We start from the raw sequence: 15,092 nt of genomic DNA, 5'->3' as shown, positions 1-15,092 counted from the left end.
AAAGGGAGAACATTTTCATTTTTTCCCTCTCTCTTTCATTGTCCTTCTTGTTGAGGAAGGTTTTCTGAAGGCAATGTGAGTGGCTCATGGGTCTAATTATTCCACAGATTACTTACACCTGTTAACATTTTCTGTACCCACCTCCCTTCTATTGCCAGCTAGAAAAGTAAAGCATCTGATGAACTGTTCATTAAAAAACAGAGGAATAGATTTCACTTTTGAATCCAAATCAGGTGAAGAAGAGCACAAGTAGGGGAAAAAAAAATCCCAATTCAATTTAATACATATAAAATGCCCAATTTAGATAGAATTTAAGGGTTTTTTTTTCCAATTACAGTATATGGTTAATAGTTTACATATTGACATAATTGTTTTTGTTATAAAGTTAGTTACCACAGAACAACAACAAAAAAAGACATTTTAAGATAACTCATTTTACCAGAATTCTGTTGGGGGAGAAAAAGCCTTAGAATTTCTGAGTAGTCAGAAAGTTTATACTGTAAAAAAGGAAAAACCACTGAAAATGTGTGGGTTCCAATAACAGCAGGTGGTCTTAATACAAATAGTATACATTTGTATCTTTATTTCAGTTAAACTAGTATTTTGGAAGCCATGGCAAAGACAGAGTACATTTAAAAGGAGGAAAGTCAAGGTTTTAAGATTTTAAAGATAGGTTCCATATTTTTAAAGAATTGCTGATTCTCTCTTGATTTCTAGAAGTGGTTCTAGTTTTACTGTTATAGGTTCTGACTTTTTCACCAGACTTATAAATGATTTCACAATGAAGAGATATATGTTGAATTATTTTCTCAGCCTAGGTACAAAGATAAGTGAATTGGACATTTTGTCATTGGGTGCAAGGACTCTCATCCATCCCTGATCTTGCCTTGGCACCTAATTTGAGCTCAATAAATGTGCCCTTAGTCACAAGAATATCTTGGTACTGAGTCAGAAACAGAAGTAGAAGCAGAGCTGTCAGGATTAGTGAAAGGAATAGGGCCAGGAAGAAGAGAACTTCTTTCTGTCCCTCCACACGATCAGATGACATCTTTGTTTCAGCATCTTCTTTCAGGGCTAACTTTTCCTTCCCCAAGTTAGGAAAGTTATGCTCTTGTTTTAAATGCTACCAAAAGTCGTTATATGGTCTTCCATCATCCTGTAAGCCTAGAAGTAGTGAAATGTGTCAATAGCACAAAAGCCCTATATTCACATATAATACAATATTGGTAATGTGATACCTGTCATCAAGAGAACAACCTGCTAATTGTTGCAGTTGAATTAAAATGAATTATTCAGGTTTGTTTTTACTGGTGATCATATTTTTTCATGAAAATTATTTGATTTTGATACAATTTAATACAGTACGAATTATCAATTCACTGTACTAATAAACAAGTAGATGGACTGAATATACTAAAGAAACAGTTAATTAGGTATACTGGGCCTTTTTGTCACTGGGTGGTAATGAGGAAAGCCTCCTTTTTACTAATGTTCATCTGTGTTTTAATGTTTAAAGATATTGTAGAGGTTGGGTCAACCATAAACTTACTATAATGCCTCCTTGGTTATATATCTTTAACGTTCACCACAAGTATTATTTTCTATTAGAATTTTAAAATTATATGAAAAATCATCTGTATTGGTGCAATAGAGAAGAAATGATCCATATTTTCAAAAATTATTTATATTCAGGAGCAAATATTATCAGAATTGAAGATTCTACCCAAGCTATTCCCTCTTCACAACAGATAACTCCTGGTGTACACCTGCTTTCCTGACATGAGAAATCATCTCTTTCAATTTAGATTTCATAAAAGTATACTAGAAATGGTTATCTATTTTTATTATTACTACTTTTATACACTTTAAATAAAGGATGATATTTAAAAGAAATAAATAAGATGATGAATGTCTTAAACAGGACCTTTACTTCTCTTACATTTACTTTTAAGATTTCACTTTTTCTATATACCTAGATAAATTACAAAGGTCTTGTCAAATTAAAAAAGCTACTGAAATTACTTTCACCTACAAAATCTATTCTAGAAATAGAAAAATGAAAAAGGAGCACTTGTTTTTCATGTGACTTGTGTTGCATATTTATAAGAGATCAGTTTTTTTACGGTTGAGGACTTAAATCACAATTTGAGATTTATCCCCTATGACTTAAATAATAAAAGGAAACAAATTGAAAGATAAAAGAACTTTTAAATTCAGAAATATTAATTACAGTGTTACTTTTTACATGTGAATATTTCCAAAGTGAAGACTCATAATTTCATCCATCTTCACTTGGACATTAGCTAGACAGAAGCAAGGAAAATAAATGCATAAAACTGAAATTGTTATACATGTGAGAAAAAGTGCATAATTTACATGTAAATATAATTCAGCATATATAAACTATATACATGTATATACAGTGTATATACATATATAATAGTTATACACACACATATACACACGATTGCCCAATTACACATGTGTTATTGCTCCTATTACTTTTAAAAGGCCTATAGATACTGAACCGGACACTTATATGGTGAAGTTAGTGATAGTTATTTATAATCTATTCACCTGAATTTTTAGCTGAGGATTTTGAGCTAAGTTATAAATGTCTAAGTTCAAATTAAACTAGCTCAACTCACTTAATTTAAGATGGAGTGTTCTTTTATTGTCATTTCCTTTCATATTATCTTGACTTGTTATTGTCCTGTCTCACATTTTGTAAAGCATTTCATTAATGTTGCCTTTGTCATAGCCATTTTACAACATTAATTGGCTCAGACAACATAACTGCAAAAGGATAGGACTGTGTGAACAATGGATTTACACTAAATAAATCAAAATAATATGTTGCAATAGTTAGAGAAAATTGTTCTGCAATTGCATTATCAACTTTTATAGTGCTAGAAACAAATATTCTTCTCAGATATCAAGGGTTTAAAACTAACATTCCTAGTTGAGGGGAAAAAATACAAAATTCTAAGCTCAGTCATTAAACTTTCCTTGTGATCTCTCTCTGAACTTTTTCATACTTACATATATATATTGTTTTTAGTATTTTGCAATTGGAGGAAGTAATGTAGCTTTTTAAATAAAAACATAAAAGCATCCACATAAATAATACGTATATGATGAATAATATGTTAAAACTGTTACTGTGTCAAACTAATATTTCACTTTCAACTATTTTCCACTCACCATCTTATAATTAAAGGGACATTACAATACATTTTATTATTTTCAAATATTATTACTATGATTTATAGTATAGTAGCAATGAATAATAGCAAAGATCTGCCAGATCTGGGTCTGCTTCAGTCAAATTGACCATAACTGTGAGGTGAATTAGCAATTTTTTTCTCAAAAATAATTTTTTACTGCAACAAAAACATGGAACAAATCCTAATCAGAGAACCTATATTAGTACCCATGGTACTTTCTGAAAACATATCTGGTATTATAAATTAAAGCTAACTTAAGTAATTCTAAGGCACAGCTAAAATAAGTAGCCTAGCCAAAGGGGTAGAAAACTCCATGGAAGCAAAAATTTATCTCCTTGAATACAAAATTCCATTCTCATATAAATTTATTTTCACTAAATAAAATTTATTCCTCATTCAAGAGTAAAATTACTACCTATATTTAAGACAAGACAGTCTTTCTGTATTTAATAAATATAAACATAATTATCAAGTTATATTGTAATTTGATATGGTTTATGGACACACATTTTTCAAATGTCAAAAGCACCAGGATCATTAGGGATTGTACTTTAACCTGATTTGTATAATATGCCATGTTATGAATGTGTTCATGGTTATTAAGGAAATGATTACTGTCAAAAGTATCTAGCTTTTCATTTTGAATTTCTATTATGCACATGCTTTCTACCATTCACCAGAGTATTTTATTAAGGAGGAATGGGGACAAGATAAATCACTAGTTTAGAGGGACTCCATAGATCAGGTTTTAAAACACTTACAGGTATTTAAAACACTGACTTTCTGTGCTTTAAAAAAAAAAGAAGAAAGTCCTCAAGTGAAGGAGGGAAGGATGATTATAAAGAATAAGGAAAGTGAGATAACTATGAAAAAGCTAACTTATGGGAAAGTAAAAAGAAGAGAATAAACAAAAAAAAGAATGACACCTATTTAATTGTGGATCTGATCCTCTTGCACAAGAAAAGTACATTTCAATATTGTATGTAGAGAAATAGTGAATTATGTTTTTCTTTTTCTGCAATAATTCCAATGTACCTCAAATAATGGAAGACAGAAAATTTAGGTACAATGTGCCAAATGCAAGGCGGCCCTGAAAAGTTGCATTTTTGTACTGATATATGTGTGTTTTTATTTTATGCATACTTATGTTGATACCCATTTATAATTAATCAAGAGATATCTAAATATGTTCTTCTAGACATTCATGGGGCTTTTTTAAATGCAATGCCTTAATTTTTATATCAGTAACACAGCTTTAGAAGCTGCAAGTCTTTTTTTTATGAAAAAAAAGTAATGTAAGGCATTGGTGACTTGTGGTGAATTACATTCAACACATAACGATAATTTCTACTAAGAGCAGCTTAAGAAACCTGAGAACACTGGCCTCACTGCGCAGTTCTGCAGCTACAGGGTCTGTGAATCTCTGGAGCTCTGCTGCCCTCTACTGGCATAATGAGATAAGTGCCTGCCTCAAAGCTCCGGTTTCTTTCTATCAGTTTAGTTTCTTCCACAAACAAGATCCTGGCACCTTAAAAATCCAATTTTCTTTGGTTTCGCTCACATGTAAATGGATCATAACTTGGATTATTGTCAGATTAATTTTAAACATTATTTTAATATCATACAGAAAGAAAAACTCATTCAGCATCTTCTGTCTTAGTTCAAGCCTGACTGGGGCCAGTTGCAGTTAGATGGCTAGAAAAAAAACTAGTAGCTAAATATAACAATGACAACTTGTACAGATTAACAGGATTCTGACAGTCAAATTGGCTCCAGGGCCTTAGAGTTTGGTGTGTGTGTGTGTGTGTGTGTGTGTGTGTGTGTGTAATTTTACTGCATGTTTTAAAAAAAAGAATAGCAGTTTCACTTTCCTTTTTCTTTATGTCATTTACTATCTTAAGGTGCGTGGATCCTTGATTCCTTGATTACCTCGTCTATATAATCCTGTACTTCTTAATAATCTCCTTACTTTATTTTCTCCCAGTCACAACCTGCCTAGGAAAAATGGTGCATCATTGGGTTTCTGAATTTGAAATTCATAATCCAGGAGTAAAAGCGAACTATATAAATCAGATTTTTTAAGTCCCAATTGTATCCTGGTATGTGATGGGGTGGTAGGTAATAAGATTTATCAATATCACAGTGCATCAAACTTGTTAATAAACTAGCTTTCTGTATAACAAGTAAAAGATTTAAAAAAAAAAATGGGAGCATGAAAGGCATGGCATAGCTGGAGTTTAAGGTTCAAGCTTGGTATCCTCTATATATAATGTATTATGTTTTTCAAAAACTTTTTATTAGGAAAGCTATACCAGACGCATAATCACTATACAATGATTAAACATTACCTTTACAATTTATAATCACTGAAATTACAGAATAAATATATGCACATTTCTTTTGAATCTTTGTGTGTGAGAGAGAAAACATTAAAAGTGCTTCCTACAAAGCTGTTAGTGATATATACCCAGTTGCTTTTTTATTTTTTTAATATTATATATATATATATATATATATGTATAAGAAAGTGCAGATGTTCTCCAAAAAATCTTGGCATCAGGATGAAGTGTCACAAAGAGGGTGCTCATCCCTAGGTATGCTTCCAGCTGTTAAACCACCAGGCTTCCACTTCAGTAGGATCCAACCTAGAATATGACTTTTCCCAGGGTGGTAGGAGAGAGCTGTACACTAGGGGTGAAGGGAAGATGAAGCTATGAAGAGTAGAGGAATAGATCAAACCCAAAATAATTAGATTGGGTTGAAAAGGAATGGGGTGCGTGTGTTTGTGTGCGCATGCACGCACACATGTGTACATTTGTGTGTGTGTGTGTGTGTGTGCACGCGCGCCTGCACCAGAAGGAAGAGGCTGCAGGTTTAGGGACCTAACTGTGTGCAGGGATTTGTGATTTGCATGGGGGTATGTGTGTGACAGAAAAAAGAGTGGGTGAGAACATTCGAGCAAGACCCGCCCCCTCCCTCCCCGTCTTGCAGTTTCCAGGCATGCAGCAAACTGCATTGTTAATACATGTACAGAATCTGTGCCATGATGGGAGGAGGAAAGAAAGCCACAAATGTCAATTTGTTCCCCCCCACCCCATCAAACAAAACTACAACTAAAAAAAAAAAAATTACTGAAAATAAAAAGACACATCGAATTTTACTTAATTAGGATCAATACAATGATCCCCAATATACCTTATACATGGCACAGTCAAAGTCTCAAGTTTCAGTATAAAAAATAATGATAACATTTGCTGGCAAAAGTCTGCGAAGGCACTTCATTGATTAATGATCTGAGTATGGCCCTTCCTCCAAATCACATCTGAGAGGGGAGAGCATACATCTGTATTTTCTAGTTATCATGCGATTTCAGTTCTGTTCAGGGCAGGGAAGTTTGTGAGAATGGAGTTATTGGGACAAGTGTAAAGGGAGCAAGGGATATATTTCTTTTATTTTCCTTTTCTTTTGGAAAAAAAAAGCACTAATTTATTTTTCTTTTATGGTTAGAACCTATATGTTGTCTTCTCCAGGACTTCGAGGTAATCCGGCTTGGTTTGAAGTTTGGCCCTTAACTCGAGGTAATCACTTTTTTGGGTTTGGTGGTCTGTGAAGCCCTTTCCAGCCGAGAAGAGAAGGGTTTCTTTGAGCCTGGCATCCTGCTGTAAGTCTGGGTATTGCATGCCAGGAGGGTGGACGTGCAGTTCCTTTAATTTGGGCACAGTGCCATAGAGACAATCCACGAATCCCACTGTGCAGGGGGCTGGCTGTGGCCTCTCTCGGTCTAGTAGCATACTGCCACCACCACAGCCTCCCCCAGGAGGAAACAGCACCACCCCACCATTCTTCTCATGGTGGCGGAACCCAGCCAAGTCTCCCCCAGTTCCCGCAACTACCCCTGAAACCCCACCAACTGCTGGGTGGTGAGGGTGAGGGTGATGGTGATTCACCGTCACTATGGTGTTGAGCTGGGAGCTGGACACTGCCAGGGCCCACTCTTTTTCTTTTTCCAGCAAGGTCCGGTAGTTGCTGTGGTTCTCCTTGGGTGTCTCAGCAAACTGCTCACTTCCTAGGAGAACCTCACCTATTCCTGGTTGTTGTGTCCCAGGACCCCCTCGTTCTGCACTCCCTGCCTCCTGGACTGATGAAACAGCCACCTCCTCCTCCTCGCGAGGCTTATAGATGGGGTTGTTGCACATCTGGGTAACTGGGTGGGGGATGTACTCATATACGTGGCCCACAGGAGGAGCCTTCTCTGGGGAGGAAAGAGTTGGTCTGCCCCCACCTCCACTTCCACCTCCACCACCTCCACCATCCTCAAAAAGCCGGTGGCATTGCATCTGGATGCCAGTAAGGTCCACACCTTCTTGCCTCTTGCTTCTAAAGGGCAGCTTCTTCCGGCGCCGTCGGAGCACATAGGCAAAGAGGCCTGCAGAAACAAAGACTGCAGAAAAAAAAAGAACCAGCAGGCTGAGAATCAACACAGAAAGTGGCACGGGGCCTCCAGGGGGCGAGAACTCATAAGGTGATGCACTTGTTGGCCCCCCAGCAAGGTGAGAATCTCCAGGCTGGGCTGGGGATGCTCCAGCTGGTGGGATGTGCAGCATCTCTGGGCAGAGAACTTCCAGCTCAATCGTGCGCACATCACGGTGGGTGAGGTTCTCAGGGCTCCTGCAAAGCACATCACCCACCACACTGACTGAGCTGATGGTTTCAATCCACTGTTTGAAGGGGACCAGGTCACAGGTACAGTCCCAAGGATTCTCATTGAGGTCTATCTGGACAATGGCATTTAAGTGTTCTAGGACACCAGCCACAGGAAGGTAGAGGAAGTAGTTCTTTCTCAGGTTGAGCCGGGCCAGGGATGTGCCTGCAAAGGCGTCTGTTGGTAGGGTCCTCAGCAAATTATTGTTGAGGAATAGCAGCTTCAAGTTGGGCATGAGGCTGAAGGCTGCAGGCTGGATTTCTCGGATGACATTGAACTCAAAGTACAAGTAGTGCAAACTCTGTAGGCCCCGGAACATGCCTGGTGTCAGCTTCTCGATATCGTTGCCATTGAGAAAGAGGCTCTTTAGGTTGGGCAGGTTGATGAAGGCTCCATCCTGGACATAAGAAATACGATTGTTTCCCAGATGCAAGAGATCCAGGGAGGAGAAATTCCAAAAATCAGAACGGTATATTTTCTGAATCAGATTGCTACTCAGGTAAAGTTTCTTGGCATTCAGTGGCCTTGGAAGAAGTTCAGAAATGTTATTAAATCCTCGCTCTTTGCAGTTGACAGTCAAACCAAGGTCGTTGATGTGCAAATTACAGGTACACCCAGTGGGACATATAATGGGAATGGGTGGTCTGGTCTGGTAAGGAGCAATGGGAGGTTGGTTTGGACCAGGGTATAAAGCTTGGGATGTGGAGGGTGGCCTTGGTGTTCGGGGCTGTTTGGTGGGCTTGGGCTGTTTATTTGAGGACTTATATTCAACAGAAGAAGCAGTAAAATGGACAGAAGACAACATTGAGGAAGGCTTAGTTGGCCATGCATTCTCCTTGCTTGATGACAAGTGGGGAATCCCCAAACTAGCCTCCACCTCAGAGTCAGACAACAGGGGACAGAGTTCTGTCTTCCTGATTTCTCGCAGGTCCTTTCCATGGAAGTGGAAAGGGGTCTCACAGGTGATGTCTCCCACCAGGGCGGTGTAAGGAATGCGTTCCAGCCAACTCTTCAGTTGCACTATCTCACATGTACAGTTCCAGGGATTTTCTTCCAGCTGGAGCTCCATCAGGCTTCTGCCAATGTGGTCTAGCATTCCTCGGTAAAAAAGAACCTTTAACCTGTTTCCACGTAGGTCCAGATGGGTTAAGGAGACAGTCTTAAATAAATTGGTTGGAAGCATGGGGATGAGATTATCATTTAAAATCAGAACCCTCAATTTACTTAGGTTCCGAAATGTCCCACTCTCAATACGTTTAATGACATTGTAATCTGCCTGCAGATATTCCAGACTTTCCAAGCCAAGGAAGGTGTCATTTCTGAAGATATCTAGTTTGTTTTCATGTAGATATAACCTCTTTAAAATCTTCAGACCATTGAAAGCTCCTGATTGAATGTCCTGCAATGCATTGTTCCCAAGGTTAATGGACACAGCGTTGTTCAAATGAAGAAAACTGTTGGTGTACAATTTCCTCATTGAATTCCTTTGCAGATACAGTTTAAAAGGTCTTGACCAGAACTCAGTAATCTGACTAATATTTGTAAATCCTTTACTGTCACAATGTATATGAAAGAGGCTTTCTTTAACTTCACAGTAGCATGGATCAAAACAGGGCTCATCTATTTCCTCTGAGTCCTCTATCAGGGGAATTGGGGTAGTCCATCCTAGAGCAATTGTGCTTAGAAGAATAATCCACAACATCCTTCCTCTGTGAAGCATCTCAGCTATGGAAGGTTTCATCGTTCGTAGTTGATTACAAAACTGCAACAGAAATAAAGATGCAGATTTTTAGCCTTTACTCATATGCACTATTCTAACTGACTCCTACATTTGGAGCTTTTTAAGAGTGATACAAACTTTAGCAGTTGTTGAACTGATACTCAAAATGATCTGTCAACATGCTTAATATGACTTGTATTTAAACTTGGGTGACTTTGAAATATTGTGCCATGCAATGACATTTTCCTAAACCAAGCCATACTTGGTAAAGGGCACATCATACTAACACAAGCAGCCTTCATTGCATCTTACAGCAATCAAATGACTGGTATACAGTGATGCCTTTTAGATATAGGCAGATTCAGTAATAATGGCAGTAATTTGGCCATTACACCTGTTTGCCTACTAAAACTCACATTGATATCAGAAGTTCCCATTACAGATCAGATTGGGATTCTGATAGAAAATAAATATTCTTTAAACTATAGGTTTCTACTCATAAAAAGATATAGCATACCACAAAGTTAATAGATTAGAGTGTGATAAAGTATGAGCCCATTGCTCAATATCAGATGTTGAGATGTATAAGATGCTTGATATCTCAGGAAAACTTAAGATTTTGTTTAAGAGATGATCACAATGTACTTAATTATAGTGTATGCTCAGTATCGTAGTATACCCCCACCCTCTTTTTCCCAAGCACAGATTTTTAACATCCCCTTCAATTAAATAATTTCTACATAGGTGTATCATTTGGCTATTTAAACCCTTTAGGAGTGATTAGCCCTTCTAAAGAAGGAGCCCATGCAGTTGTCAGAGTTAAAGATAATGATAGCTAAAGGATGCTGAGCCTGGGAGTGTCTGTATTAAAACACTTGCAGAGCTTAGTTTGGAATGTGTGTCTGTGCCTTCAAGATCAACTGAGGAACCCTGTAAAAAGCTGGAATGGCAGGTGGCTGGTTAGAAGACAGTTGGGTAGTGAAAGGCAAGAAAAGGGTGGAAACCTTGATTCTTACCTGCTGATAAATGATCTATCACATGAATTACATTTCAAAGAAAGACATCATTCTTTTCCAATCAGAAGAAACAAATACTGTGCACTATTCTAATAATACAGAGCCTTTCTCTATGGCTCTCTTTCCTTGCTTTATATCATCAGTATATGAAAATGCGTACATAAATTATATTAATGCAGTTTTATTAGATTGCCCTTTCTGAGTCACTGAAATATCAATCAAAATTGAATGATTATTTTTAATCAATAAAAATAAACCAGAATTTTTAGCATATGTTTGCTCTCCACACGTAAGATACATACATTAAGGAAATATTTTGCCAACCCTCTGAAAACACAATGATATAATTTATAGGGAGAATGAAAAGAATAAATCTTCACATTCAACTTGCATATAATGTACACAGCTGTAAAGAAAGGAAGACCCATGAGAAAGCAAAGAGAAATCCGCCTCAGGCATGCAATACTCAATTTTTAGAAACAATTAAATGAAAAAAGAGAGAGACAGAAGGCAGATGAAGCTACATTGCAGTATCAGTTAGTCTTCCCTGTCTCCCTTATAAAATATTAAAATCTACTTAAGTTCTTTCTTCACCATTTTTTAAATGTTTTTCTCGTTTCTGAGGTCCCTGAGATTTAGGTATGAAAGGCTCCAGATGTCTTTGACTTACCTATTTTGCAGGAGATTTTTTTTTTTAAGAATTGAACATTGGAAGGAAAAAAAAAAAAAGCTTGAGTTTAAGGATTCTCTCTCCCTCTCCCTCCCTTCCTTTTGCTGAAGCTGAAGCAAAGGGGGATAGAGGGGGTGGGTGGGGGAGACGAAGAGAAAAAATAAAAGCAGCAAGCTTGAGACGTGCTGGGAATGCAATGGGCCTTTCAATGGGCTTCTTTAGGATGCAGAACTGCCGCTTGGCACACTCAATAGAGAAGGGAGGAGAAGGGGCTGCAGCAGGCTTCCAGCTCCGCTGCCGCTGCTGCTGCCGCCGCCGCCGCCGCCGCCGCCGCCGTGGTTGCTCTCTCTGGGTACCGGCAGCACATCATTGGGCACTGGGAGGAAGGGCGGGAGCGAGGCAGGGAGGAAGGCAGTCTCAATCCCAGTGCAGAATCTCGGACTTCTCTTGTGCTGGCTTTTTTTTTTTTTTTTTAATATGTGCTGTAACCCTGGATCCTGCTTTCCACGTCACGAAAATGAGCTCCAAGAAGGGAACGCGCTTAGCTTGGGGTCGGGAGCGAGCACTAGGAAGCCCTGACTATACAGAGTGTGTGTGTGTGTGTGTGTGTGTGTGTGTGTTTCTGTTTAAGGGATGAGGAAAGAAGTGGAGGGGTTCAGATAACAAATTGTCAAAATAAGAAACAGGAAAGCAGAGGCCAACCTAAGGGAAGCATTCCTCTGGTGGGGAAGGTGGAGGGGGGGAGGAGTGTCGGCATTTTTTTATTTTTATTATTATTATTACTTTTTTTAACTCTCAAGGAAATCATCTCCTGACTGTTTTGCTCCTCTGGTTTTCAGAGCTCCTCTCCCTAATGTAGACAGGTTGTAAAGTAAGATTATCTTTCGGAATTATCCTTTTCATAGCGCAGACACTCCTCTCCAAAGACGGGGATAAAGGGAAATTCAGGTCCCCGAAGGAGAAGAGCTGGATCTAGCTGATTCTGCTTAGGTGTCCCGAATAAGAGCTCAGGCAGCCTGAGCGACTTGGACCGAGTTTCTCCTGCATTTTGCTTCGATCTCTTTGCACCAGGAATCCTTTTGTTGTGCTGCAGCTCAAAGCCTTCGATTTCCCCTGGATTCAACAGCCATGTGTTTGCTTCCACCTTTTTAAAAACAGAGACAGGCCAACGCAGACCACTTGGTAACAATGGCACATTTCACTTTCTTCTACCGGGAAAGACTTCGTGGGGATAGGGGGCAGCATTTCAGGGTTTAGATTTTTTTTTCCTCGACACTCCCCACCTCCCCCCCCCTTTTTTTGGCCCAAATATTTCTCCGTGATATTTGGGGAAAGAGGAAAATAGGGAGTCGTGAGTGGGGGTGGGGGGTGATTGAGCGAAGACGTTGCAGTGAGGAGGGGCCACCAGATCACAATTCACATGAACCCTCTAAGAAGGTTCTGACTGTAGAACTGGCGGTTCTACAGTCCTACCTACTAGGACGAAAGACAGCTTAGTAGGGAAACTGGAGAGAGGCAAGTGTGCAGCAAATGTGTCTAGTTAGCGGGAACTGTACGGCATCGATTGCCCTGCGCCCCCACCCCCGGCCCCCGCCGGCCCTCCGCACCAATCCTGTAACCAACTCCTGGGGAAGGGAGGGACTTTCTGGTTGCTAAAGAACTGGACTGAACCTCAACTGCCCAAGGACTCAGTTATCGAGTAGAGATGGCTTTCCCTTAAAGCGCTTTTTACAAAATCAAATTTTAAAGAAAAAAAAAAAAAATCAATTCTTTACCATTCTAAATATATATGTCACTTAATGCAACATAAACGTTCCTTAAAAGTCAGTCATATAAGATTTGCATTATATTTTGCATTTAAAATGACCGCACAAGTGTCCACCGCTCCAGAGTAGCTAAGATTGGAAACAGCGATCACAGACTTAGTAAGCAGGAAGGCAAGATTCTCTAACACTCTACACCCTTAATATTCCAGACCCACCCTATTTCTCAGGTCGCAACTGAGCCGACCATCACCAACAGCCTGAACTCAGAACCAGAGCAATCCCATCTCCTTCACCAGCTGCCAGCCTACCCCCTCCCCCACCACACACACCACCTTTGGTACCCAACGTGCAAAGGCGGTGACTGTTTCACGGATCATATCAGAACCCATGATGCGATGGAATCGATGGGTAACTGGGAGGCTTCCCCGAGCTTCCCGGTGACGGTAAATGACCATCACTGTAATCGTCCTCTGTTCTCCCCTTAACTACATCCCCTCAAGTTCTTGATTTGGTCCATGTCCTAAAGGCTATTTCACCCTTTTCTTTTCCTTTATCTCAGTATAATGTGTCTAAGTGATAGGAAGAGCTCCAAAAGTTAGGGGATGAAGGGCCCTGAAGCCCCGGTTTCGCCCGCTTCCTGCTGGGAGCGCCCGGCATCATTTGTCCACGGGGAGGACAAGAAGCCCTTTTTCCCCACAGTGCCCCCTTCCTATCTCCCCCTCCCCTTTGCCGGATCTCCGAGCCCACTAATCTCTCCATATCTAAGATTAAATATTCCAACATGGAAGCAAAACAATCACCCCTTAGAACAAATAATTAAAATGCTGCATCATTCATTTTCTGAAGAGGTCTGAGCCTTCCACAGATCTTTTTCTAATCTGCTGTCTCCAGGCGAAACGCACAATGGGTATTTTTAGAAATGGAAAATGATTAAAACCTCAAGCCGTTTTCCTTCTTTTACAACATGAGCGAGCGACCCACTAGGGGAGGGGCCCTTCGCTCCGACACTTGGCCTATTTGTTGGAGTTACTTACAATTTCCTCCCCCAGAAAAGGGGTCCGAGGGTATGTTAGTCTCCAGTACCATTCCTTCTACCATTGTCCTTACAACTAAATGATCCAGTTCAAAAATGCAACAAACCTCTAGCACCTGTGAGCCTACAGAAGACATCGCTGCCAAACTCTATATGCTCTACAATGCACATCCTACTAGCGAGAAATACTGGTTTCAATTAGGCAAAGTAGGAAAGGATGGCGGCGAGTACCTATCCATGCAGAGCGCTCTAGATCTCCGAGATTTGCTCCGAGGGGCTGCCCAGCGGGAGGTGCAAACTCTCTGGGAGGCTGAATTGTATCCATCGTGCCGTAGCCTTGCAGTTTCTCTTCCTCAGGCCACCAACTTTCAGTAAGGCCACCAAATCACGCTTGTAATCCTTTTAAGTGTTTCCACCTTTGAGACTTGAAGGGAAATGGTCGCTGCATACCAATGGGAGAGCCGGGCGCTCACCTAGCTTGACGTTGCCAGTGACATGAGAGCTCAGGACCACAGTTCCATATACCTTCAATGGTAGACAGGCAGAGCGAGTGTCCTAGGACTGGGTTCTTTGACTTAAAATCTCGGTGCTCTCGATTAACTGTCGAGCTTCGTGGTCCCTGAGAGTCCTGGCTCGGTCTCTGGGTTTTGTTTTTGTTTTTTTTTTTTCCTTTCTCTTTCTCTTCCTTGCTTCCTGAAAGGTTGTCACTCAGTGCAAATCCCTCCCCAAGGCCTCCTTCGATCTGAGGAGATGGGACTAGCACTTATCTTCTCCCGGTGTCTTTGCTCTTGACCCTTTAGGTAGGTAGGAGTGGGGGTGGGTGGTGTGTAGATGAGAGAAGGGGGTGGAGAGGGGCGGGAAGGAGGCAGGAAGGGGGCGACTAGATCCCAGATCCCAGCATTGGCCAGACGGTGAAGCGGGGGGGGGGGGGGGGGGGGGGGGGGGGGGGGGGGGGGGG

General features: G+C 40.2%; 1 protein-coding gene across 3 annotated transcripts in view; it reads right to left on the bottom strand.

The window, feature by feature from the left end:
* Positions 1-259: 259 nt before the first annotated feature.
* SLITRK3 (SLIT and NTRK like family member 3) overlaps positions 260-15,092 on the bottom strand; it is a 15,415-nt gene continuing 582 nt past the window's right edge. Inside the window, exons 1-2 of one of the 3 annotated variants that reach the window (XM_032407283.1) lie at positions 14,366-14,933; positions 260-9,691 (exon numbers count right to left, since the gene is read on the bottom strand). In XM_032407283.1, coding sequence (XP_032263174.1) covers positions 6,731-9,670 — 2,940 coding nt within the window. In that variant the 5' untranslated portion in view covers positions 9,671-9,691; positions 14,366-14,933 and the 3' untranslated portion in view covers positions 260-6,730. Of the gene's footprint in view, positions 9,692-11,335; positions 11,365-14,365; positions 14,934-15,092 lie in introns of those variants that run through there. The other 2 variants (XM_032407284.1, XM_032407282.1) reach the window with 2 other exon arrangements.

Source organism: Phoca vitulina, unplaced genomic scaffold (assembly GCF_004348235.1).
Source record: "Phoca vitulina isolate PV1807 unplaced genomic scaffold, GSC_HSeal_1.0 scaffold8, whole genome shotgun sequence".
Taxonomy (NCBI): domain Eukaryota; kingdom Metazoa; phylum Chordata; class Mammalia; order Carnivora; family Phocidae; genus Phoca; species Phoca vitulina.
This window is presented reverse-complemented; position numbering and strand designations above follow the sequence as displayed.